This window comes from Lontra canadensis, unplaced genomic scaffold (genome assembly GCF_010015895.1).
Source record: "Lontra canadensis isolate GAN:19392208 unplaced genomic scaffold, GSC_riverotter_1.0 scaffold3, whole genome shotgun sequence".
In the NCBI taxonomy this organism is placed as follows: Eukaryota; Metazoa; Chordata; class Mammalia; order Carnivora; family Mustelidae; genus Lontra; species Lontra canadensis.
In genome coordinates this window covers 9,130,562-9,151,010 of record NW_022630997.1, presented here as the reverse complement: position 1 = coordinate 9,151,010, position 20,449 = coordinate 9,130,562, and the positions used below count along the sequence as shown (strand labels likewise).

At 42.1% G+C, this 20,449-nt stretch overlaps 1 protein-coding gene across 1 annotated transcript in view; it reads left to right on the top strand.

The window, feature by feature from the left end:
• The first annotated feature begins 16,857 nt into the window (after positions 1 to 16,857).
• The window catches only part of SMC3 (structural maintenance of chromosomes 3), a 37,235-nt gene continuing 33,643 nt past the window's right edge, over positions 16,858 to 20,449 (top strand). Inside the window, exons 1-2 of the mRNA XM_032880341.1 lie at positions 16,858 to 16,994; positions 18,043 to 18,118. Of these exons, the coding sequence (XP_032736232.1) occupies positions 16,980 to 16,994; positions 18,043 to 18,118 (91 nt within the window). The 5' untranslated portion in view covers positions 16,858 to 16,979. The remainder of the gene's footprint in view (positions 16,995 to 18,042; positions 18,119 to 20,449) is intronic.

The following is a 20,449-nucleotide window of genomic DNA, read 5'->3' as shown; positions in this document are numbered from 1 at the left end:
CTGGACCTCAATGGCCTCAATAGTCAAATGGACCTTAAAATCCCTACACTTTGTTTTGCATCCTGATTGTGACGCTAGTTACATGAATCTACAACTACTAAAATGCATGGACCATACATCAGAAGAAATCAATTTTACTGTATAATAACTTTAAAATGATTTTTAAAAATTCCTATGCTCCAAGTGAGAAGCTTCTTGCATATCCTCGTTTACCTGTTTCTTTTCTGTGGCATCCAGTACAAGGCTTAGCCCATGGACACTCAACAAGTTGAATATTTGTTGAATGAGTGAATACAAGAAAGACCAGAATGCTGATCCCAGGCAGGCCCTCAATAATTGTAAGATTCTGTCACACTCCCTTTAGTCATTTTGGAAAGTAAGACATACTGGAGGTCTTCAGAATATACTAGTGGCTTGCTCAGTTCTCTGCCACTTGGACAATGTTTGACCTAAGGGGAGAGAAAAGGCAGCTGCTAGCCTGGAGAGTGACCCGGCTGATTTCTTGTAGCCATGGATACGTTTTATAGTGACCCCGTGTCTTCTCCATGCCAAGTGCTGTGCTAAGTGGTGTGGAGACTGAGTCCCTTCAGATACATCCCTCCCCAGGTCGACCTGCACAAGGGAAACTGAGCATTTATCTCAATGCCCTGGGTTAATACATGCAGGGGGAAATCACCGAGCTTCTGGTATTTATAGAAGCCCCCGCGTATTTCAAATGGCCTGCTGGGAAGTAGAGGGAAGGAGACTGAGCAGGAGAAGCAGCCAGGGTAGCAGAGCCTGGGAGCATGGACCCTGCGCCTTGACCCACCAGTTCCCCCAGCCCTAATCAGGTCTGGAGGGACCAGTGTACTCGAAGGCATAACAAGAGTGGGAATGGTGAAACAGGAAATGAGGGTATTCATTTATAAGGTGATTCCTGGAGTCCAACAGCGCCAGTATTGTTTCCTCTCTTGAGGATAAGGCCAGCCAAGGCTACTATATAAGCAGAGGGTTGCTCTGAACACAGAAAGAGCACAGAGAGACCTGGCAATTCTTTAAAGGGAAGCAAATCATGTCGTAGAACGAGGGTGGCCTATGAGTGCAAAGGAATTGTTTTGAAATCCTAGCTCCGGCCCTTATTAACTGTGTGATCTTGAGCAAATTGCTTCAAGTCTTTATGTCAGTTTCCCAGTAAATAAAATGGGCACACTAACACCTAACTTGTACTGTTTTTAAGTAGAAGTGAGATAACATATGGGAAGAACCAGGCACAAACTAGATATAACCAAGGGGTCACTTCCTTTTAATTATTTTTTTATAGATAACTTTCATTTGCAAAGGTAATCTATGCTAATGATTGAACATCGAAAATATTCTATAAGCTAAATGGTAAAACACTAAAACCTCCCATAATTCCGTCATCCAGAGGGTACTATTGGTAGCATTTTAGTATTTGTCCTTCCAGGCTTTGCATGGTTTTAAAAAAACAAAAAACAAGAGATGGGATCCCACTCCCATGCCATCTCCCATAGGAGAGTTGTTGGTGGATACTAACAACCTTCCAAGAACTTGGTGTCTGGTTATGTTCCCACCTACCAAATCCAGTAGGACCCATTTTCTTGATCACTGGTCAACCCTTTTGTTCTCTCCAGTAGCAGTAGCCTGACTACTTTCTCTTCTCCGCTCCAGGGATATTCCTGTCCAAATTTCGTTTCCTAGCCTCACAAGGCTTCCTCTGCCCTGTCTGGTTCTGGAAGCATAAGCTCTTTTGCCTCCTACCAATTTTCCATCCCAGCCACCACATCTTTCTCACAGAGGACCCCTGATAATTAGACAACTACTTATCTGCTATTGGCTACGTTTCCCAATCTCATCAGCTTCGTTCACAAATCTCATCTAGGGTGAGTTCTTTCTTGAAAAGATTTCCAGATAGCTAATATCATTCATTTCCTATTGGCACTCCTAGTTTCCACTTCCGAGAATAAAGCTCTGGCTTTGTCTCTGAAGGCAGGGATGGAGAGGAGGACACTTTATCAAAGCTGAAAGGAGCAGATTTGGCTCCTGGGACAATCAGCAGGGAATGAAGGCTCAGATCGATGGAAAGGTACCCATGGGAGAAAGGGGTGTAGGGGAAGCAGAGGTCCCTGTTCACACATGCACGGGTTCCTTAACTTATTGGTCCCACCTCAATCCAACCCCTGTTTCTATCATCACATTGACTTCTCTGACTCTACTGCTCCCTTCTTTCCCTTACAAGGACCCTTGTGATTACGTTGGGCCCAGCTGGATAATCCAGGATAATCTCCCCAATGCAAAATCCTTAATTTAATCACACACTTTTGCAAAGTCCCTTTTGCCATGTAAGGTCGCATAATCATAGGTTCTGGGGATTAGGATGTGGACATATTTGGGGGCCATTATTCTGTTCACTTCACCTGACCTGAGTTTTCTCATTTGTAAACTGAGCCTTTCACAAAACATTATCCAGGGTCCCTTCCAGGTTTGGCTGGTGGGACTATTTCAAACGTGAAATGCAGAGGCGTTGACATGTAAGAAGTGCCCTGAATTTCTTTTGGGTTTCCCTATTTCTTCCTCTAGGACTCCACTCCTACCCCAGAATGCTGCTGGTGTCATTTCTGCTTATGCTTCTATTGACTGAATAAGCCCACATAGTCTATTTACCATGTGCCAGTCTGTTCTAAGCTCTTCGCAGCTATGAAATCATTCAGTCTTCATTACAACCCCGTGAATGAAATGGACTGATAATCCCTACTTTATATTATTTTATAGAGGCACAGAGAGGTTAAGTCACTCGGGTAATGTCACAGATTGGCAGGGCTGAAGTCTGACTTCAGAGTATGTGTTCTCAGCTGTTTGTGATCTGGCCTCTCCTCAAAGCCCCTGACACACAATAAGGGAGCCATTGTATAAGTTTTGTAGATTGTGGGCAGCTCAAGAGCAGGGGTCTTGTCTAATTCTGTGAATCCCAGCTCTAATAGCTTGGCAAACAAATGAACAAAAAAGGGAATGAATGAATGAATGAATGAATATGGGCATTACTACTTATCTACCTGAGAGTATCTTCTAGATCAGAGCCATGGTTGCAGGACATGAAATAAGCATTTATGGGACACTTCGAAAGAGCTGGATCCTCACACCAGCACCAGGAGCTAGGTAGGTACTATTATTATCCTCATTTTACAGACAAGTTAAGTGCAGCAGAAAGAGGATCAGTAACTTGCCCAAGGTCAGGAGTTGGATTTGAGTTGAGATATGCTTGACTTCCATGTTTGCATCATGAATGTCACCACGAACTCTCTGAGCCCTGCATTTTTAAAGTTAGGACCAGGGCACCTGGGTGGTGGTGACTCTTGATCTCAGCTCAGGTCTTGGGGTCATGAGTTCAAGCCTCACAGTGGGCTCCATACCGGGCATGGATCCTCCTAGAAAGGAAGGAAGGAAGGAAGGAAGGAAGGAAGGAAGGAAGGAAGGAAGGAAGGAGTAAAAAGAGGGGAGGGAGGGAGGAAGGAAGGAAGTTAGTTAGGACCAAATATGACTCTGGACAACCAAAGAGAAGAAAGGACACAAAGTAACATTTTATTGGGCAACTACTGTATGCCAGGCCCCGGTACCAGGTGTTTTACAGAATACCTCCCATTTAGTCCTCAGAACAACCTGATTGTCCCATTCCACAGATGAGGAAACTGAGGTTTAGAGAGATTAAGGTAACTTCTTAAATGCCAGTGGTGGAGTCAGGATTCGAATTAGGTCTAACTCCAAAATCTACCATCTTTCCACCATTACTAGGCTACTGGGCCTCCCATCTGTAGACTGGAGTTGGGTAAGATGCACTCTGAGTTCCAGTTCAGCTTCTATTTTGTAAGCCAGCATTAATGTGCGCTTACTGCGTGTGAGGCACTGTGCTGAGAACTTCACGTACATTTTATAATGTCAGCCTTACAACAGCCTTTGAGGTGCTACTAATATTATTGTTTCCATTTTATAAGTGAAGATAGTAGGGCTCAGACCTACAAACATTGCGCAAGGTTACAGATACCACAAGGCACAGCCTGAGTTTTAACTAAGGCTTGTTTGATTCTTAAGCCAAACCCTTACCCATATACCCTACACTGCCTCCAGAGGTCTCAGCCAGCCTTTGGAGTGAGGACATCCTGTGTTCCTACAGATTCGGAACAAGGCTGGAGTAGACGTGGGATGAGTTCCTCAAAGCGTGGGCCCCTCTTCCTTTGGATTTCAAAGAGTCACTTCAGTGAACTTCTGTTAGAGTCAAAAGGTGACATCCTTCCATGAAGAGTTGGCCAAGACTGAGTCCAGCCCTGGCACCTTCAGGGCTTGGCCGTTTTCCTCTGATCTTGTTGTCAGGGTAACCCTAGATTGCTCTGTGGTTCTGTAGCCCTTCTCCATCTTTCTTCCGTGTCTCCTCACCTTCTCAAGAGAACGCTTGAGAAACAGCTCCAAGCAGCCCACTTGGCAATGAAATGAAGGAGAGGCAGGACCTTCAAGGCCCCAAACAGAAAGAACTATCTTCTCTGGACCCCTTGAGGCAGAAACTCATTCAACGGCTGTCCTCCAGAGCCTTCCAAGGTGCCTGGAATAAGGAGGTAGTCAGTAAATGTTGAATGAACTAATTATGGAAAGGGGAGGTTCTAAAACAGTCGGCTTTGGAAAACTAGGGTAAAGAAATACCAGAATAAAAGTACATGTATGTGTAAGTGTGTGTGCCCCAGAGAAGAGGTTCGACAGCCCCTGTGATGGGCCAGCCTGTACCCTCCACTCCTCTCCACATCTTGTGAGCTGAAGCTGGCAATGTGGACGGTTCGTGCCTACTCCAGGCTTCTGGCCTGAAGACTATCCCTGTCTCTCTCTCAGTGGTGGTGAAATACACGTCATACAAATGTTACCCTGTTAAGCATTTTTAAACATACAGTTTGGTAGTGTTAACTATATTCAGTAATGACCACTGGATAATTGCTCTTCCTCTGTTTTGTTATTTCCTACCTGTTTCAGTCTCTTGATTTAAGAGCAGTTTTGGCTTCATGATGCACCGACATTATTAGTACTTCTTTTTTTTATTTTTATAAAGTATTATTTATTAATATTTTCTTTTCGTGAACTGTTTTTATTCCAGTCACAAAGGTTTATAAAAACTTTTTTATTAATTATTTTTATTAACATATAACGTATTATTTGCCCCAGGGGTGCAGGTCTGTGAATCGTCAGGCTTCCACACTTCACAGCACTCACCATAGCACATACCCTCCCCAATGTCCATCACCCAGCCACCCTCTCCCTAACCCCACCCCCAGCAACTCTCAGTTTGTTTTATGAGATTAAGAGTCTCTTATGGTTTGTCTCCCTCCTGATCCCATGTTGTTTCATTTTTTCCTTCCTCACACCCCAAACCCCCCACCCTGTCTCAAATTCCTCATATCAGGGAGATCATATGATAATTTTCTTTCTCTGATTGATTTATTTTGCTCAGCATAATACCCTCTAGTTCAGTCCACATCGTTGCAAATGGCAAGATTTCATTTCTTTTGATGGCTGCATAGTATTCATATATATATATATATATACCACTTCTTTATCCATTCATCTGCTGATGGACATCTAGGTTCTTTCCATACTTCGGCTACTGTGGACATCGCTGCTATAAACATTCAGATGCATGTGCCCCATCAGATCACTACATTTGTATCTTTAGGGTAAATACCCAGTAGTGCAATTGCTGAGTCATAGGGTAGCTCTATTTTCAACTTTTTGAGAAACCTCCATGCTGTTTTCCAGAGTGGCTGCACCAGCTTGCATTCCCACCAACAGTGTAGGAGGGTTCCCCTTTCTCTGCATCCTCGCCAGCATCTGTTGTTTCCTGACTTGTTAATTTTGGCCATTCTGACTGGTGTGAGGTGGTATCTCGTTGTGGTTTTGATTTGTGTTTCCCTGATGCCGAGTGATGTGGAGCACTTTTTCATGTGTCTATTGGCCATCTGCATGTCTTCTTTGCAGAAATGTCTGTTCATGTCCTCTGCCCATTTCTTGATTGGATTATTTGTTCTTTGGGTGTTGAGTTTGATTAGTTCTTTATAGATTTTGGATACTAGCCAATGACATATCTGATATGTCATTTGCGAATATCTTCTCCTATTCTGTCCGTTGTCTTTTGGTTTTGTTGACTGTTTCCTGTGCTGTCTAAAAGATTTTGATCTTGATGAAGTACCAATTGTTCATTTTTGCCCTGCTTCCCTTGCCTTTGGCAATGTTTCTAGGAAGAAATTGCTGTGGCTGAGGTCGAAGAGATTGCTGCCTGTGTTCTCCTCAAGGATTTTGATGGATTCCTGCTCACATTGAGGTCTTTCGTCCATTTTGAGTCTATTTTTGTGTGTGGTATAAGGAAATGGTCCAGTTTCATTCTTCTGCATGTGACTATCCAAATTTCCCAAAACAATTTGTTGAAGAGACTGTCTTTCCTCCATTGGACATTCTTTCCTGCTTTGTTGAAGATTAGTTGACCATAGAGTTGAGGGTCTATTTCTGGGCTCTCTATTCTGTTCCATTGATCTGTGTGTCTGTTTTTGTGCCAGTACCATGCTGTCTTGATGATGACAGCTTTGTAATAGAGCTTGAAGTATAGAATTGTGATACCACCAACTTTGGCTTTCTTTTTCAACATTCCTCTGGCTATGCAGGGTCTTTTCTGGTTCCATATAAATTTTAGGATTATTTGTTCCATTTCTTTGAAAAAATGGGTGGTATTTTGATAGGGATTGCATTAAATGTGTAGATTGCTTTAGGTAGCATAAACATTTTCACAATATTTGTTCTTTTAATTCATGAGTATGGAACATTTTTCCATTTCTTTGTGTCTTCCTCAATTTCTTTCATGAGTACTTTATAGTTTTCTGAATCCAGATTCTTTGCCTCTTTGGTTAGGTTTATTCCTAAGTAGCTTATGGTTTGGGGTGCAATTGTACAAGGCACTGACTCCTTAATTTCTCTTTCTAATGTCTTGCTGTTGGTGTAGAGAAATGCAACAGATTTCTGTGCATTGGTTTTATATCCTGACAATTCACTGAATTCCTGTATGAGTTCTAGCAGTTTTGGCGTGGAGTCTTTTGGGTTTTCTACATAAAGTATCACATCATCTTCAGTAAGTGAGAGTTTGACTTCTTCTTTGCTGATTCGGATGCCTTTTATTTCTTTTTGTTGTCTGATTGCTGAGGTTAGAACTTCTAGTACTATGTTAAATAGCAGTGGTGATAGTGGACATCCCTGCTGTGTTCCTGGCCTTAGAGGAAAAGCTCTCAGTTTTTCCCCATTGAGAATGATATTCACTGTGGGTTTTTCATAGATGGCTTTGATGATACTGAGGTGTGGACCCTCTATCTCTACACTGTGAAGAGTTTTGATCAAGAAAGGATGCTGTACTTCTGACATTATAAGCACTTCTTGACTGCCCTCTAGTGGGAAAGATGAAAAAGTGAAACCCCAAACTGCTCCCTTTCCTGCAGGAAGGAGAGGTCCGTTTTTTTTGTTTTGTTTTGTTTTAAAGCCCACAGCACCCAGGATTCTGAGGCAGAATCCCATCTAAGTACTAACTAGGCCTGACCCTGCTTAGCTTCCCACATCAGACGAGATCAGGTGCATGCAGCGTGATATGGCCGTAGACCGTGTGGTCTTTTTCCCCTAGCTCATTGGACTTTATACCATCCAAAACTGTGATGGATTCAAGTTGGCAGTTTATCCTCACTTTACAGATGAAGGTGACATATAGAGCTTCTCACACTATAGTGAAGAATCAGTATTTTAAAAAAATTATCTGTTGCAAATCAATCCATTTGTAAAATTCAAAGAAAAAAGAGTGGATAAATTTATTACATACAAAATTTTTTTAAAAACCTGATTTTTATTATCAGATACAACAGACAAAATTACATGTCAATAAATATAATCAAAACATAACATAGGAAAAAGGAAAATAAATGCAAAATCTCTACATGTTGTTCATCCAATGTGCATATTATAGATGATTAATATAGAGAACTGCTATTGTGCTAATAACTTTGTTGTTCTGCATTCACAATTAAACAAAAAAATTATAAGTGAAATATAGTGATTCCCTACTTCAGATAAACGGAATATCAGCATTATTGGGTTTTAATGGACAAATGCACATGCTTATGGCTTGTTAGCCTGTTTAATCCATGCAGAATGGAACATAATGCTACTAGCTATGTACAGTGGTTGTCAAAACAGCTTTTATGTTTTGTCTTAATAAAAGCTTTCATGGGGAAATGAATCTCACAGAGGTTTGTTAATGGGAATGGAAGGAGAAATTTTTTTTAAAAGATTTTATTATTTATTTGTCAGACAGAGAGAGAGAGGGAGAGAGCGAGCACAAGCAGGGGGAGTGGCAGGCAGAGGGAGAAGCAGGCTGCCCACTGAACAGGGACCCCGATGAGATGCAGGACTCAATCGCAGGACCCTGGGATCACGACCTGAGCACAAGGCAGATGCTTACCTCACTGAGCCACCCAGGCATCCCTTAGCTAATATTTTTTTAAAGATTTTATTTATTCATTTTACAGACAGAGATCACAAGTAGGCAGAGAGAGAGGGGGAAGCAGGCTCCCCACCAAGCAGAGAGCCCAATGCGGGGCTCCATCCCAGGACCCTGGGATCATGACCTGAGCCGAAGGCAGAGGCTTTAACCCACTGAGCCACCCAGGCGCCCCTTAGCTAATATTTTTAAATGATAAGTTTTAAATATAGTTTTTACAAAAAAAAGTTATCTTTAATAGGTAAAAATAACAATCTAGAGAAATACTTTTATTTTCTCAGATTTTTACATGTGTTTGGTTTGCTGTTAACCAACTAACCTTGAAATATCACACATGGTAACAAGGTCCCACCACATACACAGCTCTCAAAACACGTGATTCATGGACAGCACTTGGCCTATCCTTTGTTCAACAAGGTGAGTTTCCTGATCATGTACTTGGATATTAAGTTACTATAAAAGTTTTTAAAAATATTTTATTTATTTATTTGACAGAGATCACAAGTAGGCAGAGAGGCAGGCAGTGGGGGGTCAGCTGCCCACTGAGCAGAGAGCCCATTGTGGGGCTCGATCCCAGGACCCTGGGACCATGACCTGAACTGAAGGCAGAGGCTTAACCCACTGAGCCACCCAGGCACCAACTATACAAGTTTCTAAAAGCCTACTCTTAATTCTGTACTGCTTCCCTTGTGAACTGGTAATGAGTAGTTCATAGGCTGCAAGGAGTCATGAGTGCCCTTGAAGTAGTACCAACCTGAAGACCTGAGTGGCTTGCCCAAGGTTCTATCTCATTTTCTTCATCTTTAAATGGGCTCTTGAGGATTAAAAATACTATCCATGAATTGCTTAGCACAGTCTGGAATAGAGTAGATGCCACAACTATTATTTTCAACTCACCAGCTTTCCAGCCTTTGTTGCCTTTCCCAGGGCAAAGTCATGTGGGGACGGGTCAGTTACTGGGCATCATTCAATGAGCGGAGACACCTACTGACTTTCTCTTCTGTCAGTCTTTCTTGTTTGAGAAGGAGCTTCCACTTGAGATTTTTCTCTCTAGGTCTCCATATTGCCCAACTGTGAGAATGATGTCCCCAGGAGCTGTGCAGCACAGTCTACACAGCTGTACGTGGTGGCATTGTCTAGACCAACCAGGACCAACCTGTACATAGGGACATGCTCTTCCAGATAATAGACCCACCAATTTTCCTCCTACAGAAGTCGTTATCAAGACTATAAAACCAGCTTACAACATATAATCAGGACCCCAATGATTGCCCCTTTCTCCTTTTAACAAATCAATTGAGAAGGTAACATATTTCAGACATGATCTGCAGAAAGCAGAGATTTTATTTCATGACTTCCAATTCTTTTGCCCAGTACACCCTGTAGCTAATATCCCCTGGGTGTCTCATTTAGGGTTGATGAGACTGTCTAGTTTCCTTCTCTGGGACGCTCAAATGCAGCACGAAGGCAAATCCAGGACCCTGGACAACAAATGGCAAGGTGGCTAGGTATAAATTCGAAGTACATATCTTCCTTCCTTTTGCATAGAACCATGATCATCACATTTTGTGACAAATGCGTGAACGAATGAAAAACAGTCCACAAATGTGTGTGTGGTGTCATTATATAATTCCAAAAGACTGTATGATACACCTTGGAGTGGCCAAAATTCCAGCCTTTAAAGAGTGCGAAATCCAGATGGTGAGATAAGACAAGAGCATGTGGAATCCTTCAAAGCCAGTAGAAGACTAATAGAGTAGCAGCACAAAGGCCACACACATGCTCTCAGTAAAGGGCCCAGAGACCATACACATTGACAGACTCTCTCCTCAAGGGTGTGCTGGTACAGCTATCTGGTTTTCTGCCTTTGTTCTTTCTCTGAGGCTGGAGAATGCTGCACAGCTAGGTACAGGTGCAGTTCCCAAGCATGGGGGAGATATGCTTCCAAGATATCCTTTCAATCAGTGGGAGATGGGAATTGGCAGACGAATGGTTCGGTGTCCCTGTCCTTTGGTATGACAATCCTGAAGCATGTGGTACAGGTTTCCTCAGGAGTCTCCCAGTGGGATTGATCATCTGTGCCCATGTGAGCAGAAATTTCACCATTGCACGCAATATCGACTTTTCTCCCTTTCTGTTCTGTTACTTCCCACTCTATCCCTTCTGCTCCCCGCAATCACTCCCTGCGCCCAAATCCTACTCTCAGGCTCTGCTAGTGTGGGGAAAACTAAAATAAGGTCCACGAGTAGCTATCAAGGAAGCTAATCATTTCTTCTCCATATTTCAGCCTAGGAGATCCTCTTCAATTAGGAGGACTCTTTAAACATCAGAAGTTTCATGGAACCTGTGTTGACCTTCTAATAGTTGTCTCTGGTAGTTACTTTTTATTCATTCAATTGGCACTATTCCAAACCCTGATAAAGTACAGAATGACCAAACTCTATGACATCTATAACCCTTTTAAAGAACTGTATTTAAAAATAAAATAAAATAACTATATTTACTACATTTATTAAAATAGCATCTGTTAGAAACAATGATGTTTATACAGAAAAAAAGATTATTTTTTTAAAATAATATTTATTTATTTATTTATTGTTAACTAATCTCCACCCCAATGTAGGGTGACCCCAAGATTCGTGACCCCAAGATTAAGAGTCGCATGCTTTACCCGCTGAGAAAGCCAGGAGCCCTGATGATTTTTTAGAACATGAGCAAGTGCTAAACTTCACTCACAGACATAGAAATGCAATTGAGAGATGTTAAAATACCATTTTTCATATTTCAGATTGGCAAAGATGAGAAAGTTTAACATTGCGTTGGAGATTTGGGGAATCATTAACTTAACAAAATATCATTGATCACCTATTACAAGTCTACGCTGGACACTAGTAACCAGAAGCTGACCAAGTAAACAAATATTCCTTCTTTCCAGGAGCATACATTCCAATGTGAGAGTGGACTCTGTAATAAATGAAAATGAAAAAGAAGAGAGACAGAGAGAGAGAGAATGTCAGAGAGTACTCTAAGAAAAATAAAGCAGTATCAAGGATGGTAAGTAACCAAGGGGTGGTGTTTCTTTAGATAAGTTAGTCAAAGGAGACCTTCCTGAAAGCTGACAATTGAGCAGAGCCGTAAATGAGGCGTGAGTGTTGGAGATTTCTGGTAGAAGTGTTTTCCAGGCAGTGTGAAGTAGTCAGCTGACTCCTTTCATAGATATAAGTTATCAAAATTGGACCAAAAGTTAGGCAATTATTTCTTAGATATGACACCAAAATCGCAAGCAACAAAATGAAAAAAAAAAACCACATTAATTAGATGACATTAAAATGTAAAACTTAACTACTTCAAGGGAGATTATCAAGAAAGGGAAAAGACAACCCAAACAAGTAGAAAATATTTGCAAATCTTGTATCTGATCTAAAGGTCTAGTGTCCAGAATGTATAAAGAACTCTCACAATGCAGCAGAAAGACAAATTTAAAAATGGTCAAGGTATTTTCTCCAAGTAAAATATATAAATTAACATGAAACACATGAGAAGATATTCAACATCATTAGTCACTAGGGAAATAAAAATCAAAACTACAATGAGATACCACTTCACATCCACTAGGACTGCTGAAATAAAAAAGACAACAATAACAAGCCTTGCCAAGGAGAACTGGAAACTTCACACACTGCTCGTGTGACTATAAAATGGCATAGCTTGGGGCGCCTGGGTGGCTCAGTCAGTTAAGCGGCTGCCTTCAGCTCAGGTCATGATCTTAGAGTCCTGGGAGGGAGCCCCACGTTGGGAATCTCAGCTCAGCAGGGAACCTGCTTCTCCTTCCTCTGCCTGCTTCTCCCTCTCCCTCTGCCTACTGCTCCCGCTGCCTGTGCTTACATGCTCTCTCTCTGTCAGATATAAACAAACAAACAAATAAAATGGCACAGCCCCTTTGGTTTTTTTTCCCTCTTTTTTCTTTTAGATAGAGAGAGATCACAAGTAGGCAGAGAAGCAGACAGAGAAAGAGGGGGAGGCAGGCTCCCTGCCAAGCAGAGAGCCCGATGTGGGGCTCAATCCCAGGACCCTGAGATCATGACCTGAGCTGAAGGCAGAGGCTTAACCCACTGAGCCACCCAGGTGCCCCGGCACAGCCCCTTTGTAAATCGGTTTTGCACTTCAAAAAGGTAAATGGAGAGTTACCATATGACCCAGCTTTTCCACGCTTGGGGACATGCTCAGAAGAATGGAAACATATATCCACACAAAAACTTGAACATGAATATTCATAGCAACTTTATTCCTAATAGCCAGAAAGTGGAAACAACCCATATGTCCATCAGCTGATGAATGGACAAACAGAATGTGATCCATTCACAACGGAATATTATTCAACCATAAGAGGGAATACAGCCTGTACCATTACTACATGCTACAGGTTACAACATGGATGAACCCTGAGAACATTTTGCTAAATGAAAGAAGCCAGGCCCAAAAGGCCACACGTTGTATAATTTCACCTATATGGAATATGAAGGCTGGGATTTGGTGCAAGTATTTAGCAATTTATTGAGGTTTACCCAAGGTTTATCCAGGCAATTATTTTTCCAATGACTAAGTTTTTTATTATAGCTCCAATTTGCCCGATGTGATTGATTCTATGGAGAGACAGTGACTGTACCTTCTGTAAGATATGAGAACACATGGTCCTTAACTTGTTGGGAATATCTAAGGTATCCAAGAAAGTTTATCTCTAAGTTTTATTTTTATTCTTAAGGTCCTTTTTCAGAAAAATATCTCTAAACTTGAATGACAGGGGGGAAAAAATTGCATGACCTTTCAATGTTATTAACAACTTAGTATTCACAATTGATCAGGGACTAAGTAGTTTCCAATTCTGTAAAAACTGGAAGAAAACCAATAACATGTGATGAATCTCTTTTGACTAGTAGACTAGATTACCTTAAAGGTTATAGTTTATCACTCTACATTTACCAGTTTTGTGTCTAAATTAGCAATATTATTTTAGTGTTCTTTTTTCTCCCAATGATGATCTAAATTTCAGTTTTGATTTTTTAAACCAGCTTTCTCATGTTATTGAGTTTATCATTAATGAATTAAATAGAATGTTGATACATGCTTACATGAGAATTTGAGTTTTTAAAGATAAAAATATGAAGATTACTGTGGCATAAAGAGAACACAAATAAAGAAGCAAAGTGAAGTTTATTGGTGGTTTTTCAGGCAGGTTTTTTTTTTTTTTAAGATTTTATTTATTTGAGAGAGAGAGAGATCGCAAGTAGGCAGAGTCAGGCAGAGAGAGGGGGAAGCAGGCTCCCTGCCAAGGAGAGAGCCCAATGCGGGGCTCAATTCCAGGATCCTGAGATCATCCCTGAGCCTAAGGCAGAGGCTTAACCCACTGAGCCACCCAGGTGCCCCAAGGCAGTTGTTTTTTGAATGGGTTTTTCCAATAAGGACAGTTTCCCCAACAGCATCCAGTAGAGGGATGGGAATCTTTATCCTAGGAAGAATTGATGAAGAGTAATTGGAAGAAAGGCGGGCAGGAAGAAGGAGGCTGCCTGCCTGAAGAGGAACCACCCTTAAAAGGATTTTACAACCGGGCTGGAATGAGCCCTCCACGCTTTCCGATGTGATAGATAACAAAACCTTGATTGGATGACAGGCACAGGGACGGTTAATCAGATCAAAACAGCCCTCCAACGAACCCCATAAAAACCCCTAGACTCAGAGTCTCAATGGCAACCCTCCCAGGTCCCCTCTCTCTTTGGGAGCTTTGTGCTATCACTTTGTTATCACTCAATAAACGCTGCTTTTCTGCCCACCTCTCTGTCTACCTCTTCATTCTTCAAAGTGGCTGATGCAGGCACCAACAGAGAAGAAAAATCCTGCAGTGGTGTAAAGTGTGTAGTCTTGGCTTTTGGGGCATGGTACCTAAAAAGGTTTCCTCCCAAGTTTTTTCCCTAAAGAAATCTAGCAATGTCTCCTATATATCCATGAGGGAGGCAATAAAAGATTTTGTCTTTCTTTCGAGTCTCATCTTCCCACAAATGCTATAGTTCTATCTTGTTTGGATAAGAATTTTCTAGGTTTTCTCTTAAGTGATTTGGGACTTCACAGTACCAGGAGTCACCAAGAGAAAACTATAATTTGGGATTATCTCTGCTGTGTTACTTCTATCTTTTGGGGACCATAACAACTGAAAATGAACTGAGCGATAATAATATTTCCTTCCTGATCATTGGATTGGAAGGTACCCATAGAAAATCTGTCTAACCTGAGAATAAAGATAGATAGGGCACACATTAAAGAATCTTTTTTAAGAGGTTGGGAGAAGTAGGGGCACCTGGGTGGCTCAGTGGGTTAAAGCCTCTGCCTTCGGCTCAGGTCATGATCCCAGGGTTCTGGGATCGAACCTCACATCGGGCTCTCTGCTCAGTGGGGAGCCTGCTTCCCCTCTCTCTCTGCCTGCTTCTCTGCCTACTTGTGATCTCTCTGTCAAATAAATAAATAAAATCGTAAAAAAAAAAAAAAAAAAAAAAGAGGTTGGGAGAAGTAACTTAGAGATAGATAAAATCAGTCTGTGATCCCTTCCCGGGATGATAAAAGACTGAACTGACAATAGCTTAGAGTCAAAGCTTTATTTTGAAATGTCTTAACAATGGAGGGGGTATAAGGAGGAGAATGAAAAAGTAGGGTCTTATCCTATGTGTACTTGGCCCTTGCCCTATACTTCACCTTCACCGTCCTTGGAGTCTTTATTGCTGCAGATATTGTAAACTAAGTTGAACATTTATGAGAAAAGGTCTACAGCATCAGAATTTTTTGAAATATGGTCAGGGGGCGCCTGGGTGGCTCAGTGGGTTAAGCCTCTGCCTTCAGCTCAGGTCATGATCTCAGAGTCCTGAGATCAAGCCCCGCATGGGTTTCTCCGCTCACTGGGGAGCCTGTTTCCTCCTCTCTCTCTGCCTGCCTCTCTGCCTGCTTGTGATCTCTGTCAAATAAATAAATAAGTAAATCTTTAAAAAAAAAAATAAGGTCAGAAGTCCGGGCAAAATATAATTGGGTTCTCTCCTCAGACGTCATTAAGCTGAAATCAAGATGTCAGCCAGACTGAAATTTCATAAAAGCCTCAGGGGCACACATCTCTACAATTTTAGTAAATATAATTATTTTATACATTCTATTTTTAATTCTAAAAATGAAATGTTTTTATCATCCTTATATTATAGAACAGGAAATAGAAATTTCGAACTTTATTAATCTGCCTACAATCCCACAGAAATTGACAGTGTAGAGACACTAATCCAGGAGAAATGTTTAAGAGATTTTTTTTTTTTTTTTTTTAACACCCAGAGCTGGAAAGGATTTGACTCTGCCAGCACCAAGGGGGTGCTGACAAGGATGAAGTTAGCCGGCTATTAAAAATAGTTCAATCTAGAAATAATTAGGGCTGGAACAGCCCACAGCAGCGGGAGGGGCAGCAAGGACCACCAACTTAAATGGCAGGTAATTTTACAGCTGCCCAGAGATCCAACTTCTTAACTACATTAAGTTTTTCCCCTAAGACTGATCAAATTAGAGGCATCGAGGGTGCTGCTAGCACCTAGTATCTTTCAGGCTGTTAAAACAGTAAAAGAGCTTTTACTCTTATCTAAATTTCTTTTTGTTGCAATTGTCCATGTCTGACTAGATTTACAATAAATGGCAAAGTAGTAAGAGCTCCCAGGGTATTAATTATCACGTTATTAAAACAAATTTTCAAGCGTCAGGCCCCTTCCCTGTGCTGCGAGCGTGCGGTCCCGAGCCAGCAGGGGCCGTTCTAAGTTTACACAAGCTCCCCGAGCGAGCTACAATAAATAGAGCAACAAGGACTCCGCTCGGCGAACCCCACAGGCTCCCAAGACTCCGCAGGTTCGAGCGCGGGTAAGCATTTTTAAACAGCCAGAGATCACGTGGCCACCGGCAAGCTCCGCCACTGGCCCGCAGACTCTCATACTTGGCTTTGGCGCCGAACCTTTACCCCCTTGTGGATGCAACCATTGGCTCCGCTCTCGGAGGGAATACGGGCCAAACTGACGATCAAGGCTTTTACGAACGAAGCTTCCGACTAATTCTCAGGAAAAGTTCAGCTGAAAATTCAACAATCAAATGAAATCCACTGGGGGACGCCGTCGAACGCTCTTTTTGCCAAAAGGAAAAGAGAAGACCTGATCCTGACTCCCCCTACGCTCTCTAGGGGCCGCGAGGATGGTTCCGCCTAAGGCGCGGACTCCGCCTCCACGGGCGCCGCCATTTTGTTTGGCTGGACTGGAGCGAGCGACGCTTTGGGGGAGGGGTCTCGTAGGCGCCTCACTGGACCCCGCGGCCGCGCTGTCCCTTCTCGCCGGGAGTCCTCCCCGGTGAGGACCGCGGAACCATGTACATAAAACAGGTGAGGCCTGTGCGCCCCGCCCACCCCCTTACGGGCCTCTGAGGACCGTTCCATGAGGCAGGGGTGTCGCGGTGCGACCCGCGGCCTCCCGCCTCCCGGCGGGGTTGACCCAGAGCGGGACGCGGGCTGCGGGGGAGGGGAGAGGCCCCGCCCCGCGAGCGCAGGGGCCGCAGAGAATCGGGGCGCCCGCCTGCAGCGCGCTCGTCTGAGGGAGCAGTCTCCTAGATGTTTAGAGGGAGCGGGCCTTCCCGGGTGGGCCGGGTGCGGGCTGGGGGCCCCGAGCTGGTTGGGGGCCGCGCCGGGGGCTGCAGCGGCGGGGCGGGCGGCTGCGTTGTCCTCTCGCCCCGCGCCGGCCATTTGCATAGGTGTATGGAGAGGTGGTCTCCCCTGCTCGGAGACGCCCCTGGGGTGCTCAGATTGGGGTGTCAGCTTAGCCCGGGGTCTTTGTCCCCGAATTAATGGGGACGTGAAAGGGACCCTCCTCCTTGCAGAATCTGTAGCGCCGCCTCGTTCACTTGTTTACTTCTGTCAAAATGGTCTTCCTGCGCAAGAGTCCACCGCAGAGATGAGCCCATCCACGCTTTGGGAGAGAAGTTTCTCCATGGGATGCGTTGGACTTGAAGCGCCTCTTTCTTGGAACGGCTCCTTTACCTTGGCTGGCGGGTGTGTCCGAAAGAAGCGCCCACTGCTCTTGGAGTAAGGGAAGCCGGGGCCAGGCCGCCCGCTTGACACATTTTTCTTAGGGCAGTGTCCTATTTAGCGTCCCCACGAACCTTACACAATGTACTTGATTCTGAGAGTTCCTTACCAGGCTCCTGGTGATAACTCCTAAAAAACAACGCTGTCGGTCGTTACTCATAAACGGACTGTTGTGGTTTAAGATTTTTAATCACCATCCTCCAGCACGAGTTTCTCTCCTAAGAAATGGAAGGTTCTCTGTCTTGCATTAAATGTGAAACCCCCGAAAAAAGAAAAGCCAAGGAAAAATGTTTAGGAGTTACGTCTTTTAGTATGTGTTCTCTGAAAGGTATCTTTTTTTATTTACTAGGTTATTATCCAGGGTTTTCGGAGTTACAGAGATCAAACAATTGTAGATCCCTTCAGTTCAAAACATAATGTTATCGGTAAGTGTTGATGGTTTACAAAATCAGATTTATATGTAAGAGAGCCATTTAAATTCTGTCTGGGCTTGAGGAAAGAGGAATTGGCTTTGAATATTACATGAATTTTTATACTTACTTTTTCTGCATGAAATAGCATGTCTTAGGGCACCCGGGTGGCTCAGTGGGTTAAAGCCTCTGCCTTCGGCTCAGGTCTTGATCCCAGGGTCCTGGGATTGAGCCCCGCATAGGGCTCTCTGCTCGGCAGGGAGTCTCCTTCTCCTCTCTCTCTGCCTGCCTCTCTGCCTACTTGTGATCTCTGTCTGTCAAATAAATAAATAAAATATTTAAAAAAAAGAGAGAGAAGGAAATAGCATGTCTTCTATCTGCACTGAGGAATTGCTTATTTTATGCATTTAAAATATTTGCATAAGGCGATCACTAGTTACTCATTTAGCCTGGTATGTATGAAAGTGTGTCTTTACAGCGAATGACACTAAATTTAGCATTTGAGCTGTTCTGGTGTTGATATGTCATTTCTTAATTAAAAAGCCCACGGTTTCCTTATTTCAAAGATGACCATTATTTATTCACAAATTAGATTGTTCTCAGGGTTGTTTTTTTTCTGTCATACTGTTTAAGGTCACACCATGCAGCTTGGTAGAAAAAGCATAAACTTTAGAACGTAACAGAATGGCTTTCCAATCCCGGTTCTGATACCTTTTCAAACTTGACTCCCTGAGGGGTTTGTAAAGTGGAGCTAATGATACTCATCTTACGTGGCTGTTGGAAAAATTAAACGAGAAGGTATATGTGTGAGGGTAAAGAGCTACAATGATTATTGTTCTGCAATACAGTGTTTAAAGACTCTTCAGATGACATTCTCCATTTTTTGCTGATAGAGCCAGTGAAAGTGTTTCTTGAAGTTCTGAATTTTTAAAGTCCAGAAGAAACTGTTACAAATAGACGTCTATACATCGTCCTCCTTGCGTGGTTTATTGGTATATTAGACTGCTAGGTCTGCCATTAAATATAGACTAAGTGGCTTAAACAGTTTATTTTATGACTGTTTTGGGAAATTCAAGTCCATGATCAAGGTGCCGGCACAGTCACATTCTGGAAGTCACCATCTTCATCATCATGCTCATATGACCTCCTTGGTTCTCTCTGTGTCTTCCTTATTAGAACACTAATTCCATCATGAAGCACCCCCCCACACAACCTCACCTGATGCTGATTATCTCCCAAAGGCCCCCATCTCCAAATACCATGCATTTAGAATTAGGACTTCCAGCATATGAACGGGAAAGGGAGGTCACACAATTCAGTCTGTCACACTTGGTAAGGTGAGAATCATATGGAGATCAGTAAAGGGCAAACATTATTTTGAAATATTAAATTTTAAAAATTGAGGGTAAGAATGTCAACTACAGTTTAAAAAAAAAACTGAGGGCAAGAAGAAAACCTAACCTCAGTATATCACTTGTTGCTTATAGTTGGGAATAAAGGAAACATTTTCCCCCCTCCTGTACCTGTTGAATAGTTAATTTAATTGGTGTGTTATAAGGATAGATGTACCAAATATTTTGCTTATATTTTGATTATAAGTGCCTTCTGATTTTCATCAACCAGAAAATCTTTAGAAATGGAGAAAAATGAATAATTACTAGGCTTGTATTTTTTCTTTACAGGTTAAAAGTAGATGAATATCTTAATTATATCCATGTTATAATTTTATAAATGAGCTATAAAATGATACCATTATTACCTATGATGATTAGATTATGTCTGTAGGATCTATCAAATATTTTTGTTTTAGTTATTATCAAACAGCTGTTTATTGCTTTGTATGCAACATTAGGGTTGTTAATAGAGTTACAAAGGAGATTGTCTTAGTGTTCTTTCTTTTGTTTGTTTTAACAAGCCTAGTATGATTTTACTGCTTAAACATGTTTTAAAAACAGGTACCTTAATATAAGAAAGATTCAAAGTAGTATAGACTGAGATTGACATTAAAAATATTCTATGAAAGCATACTACTTTTGTTATTTAATGATTTTGAGCTTAAAGAAGATTGGAAGGCAGATATCTCTTGTGGTGATTGATGTTTGAATCTCTTGTTTGAATAGTTGAATGATGTCTGAATGTACCAAGCATACACCTTTTTAAGGTTACCTTTTTTGTAACTTTTTAACAGAAGAAATATATGTTAATTATAGAACATTATGGAAAAGTTTAAAAGCTAAAAGGAAGAAAAAAAAAAAAAACTAATCCTGCCCAGAAATAGCCATTCTTAATATTGACAATCTACTTATATTAGACCTGGTTTCCTAGAAAACAAGAGTGCAAGGCACA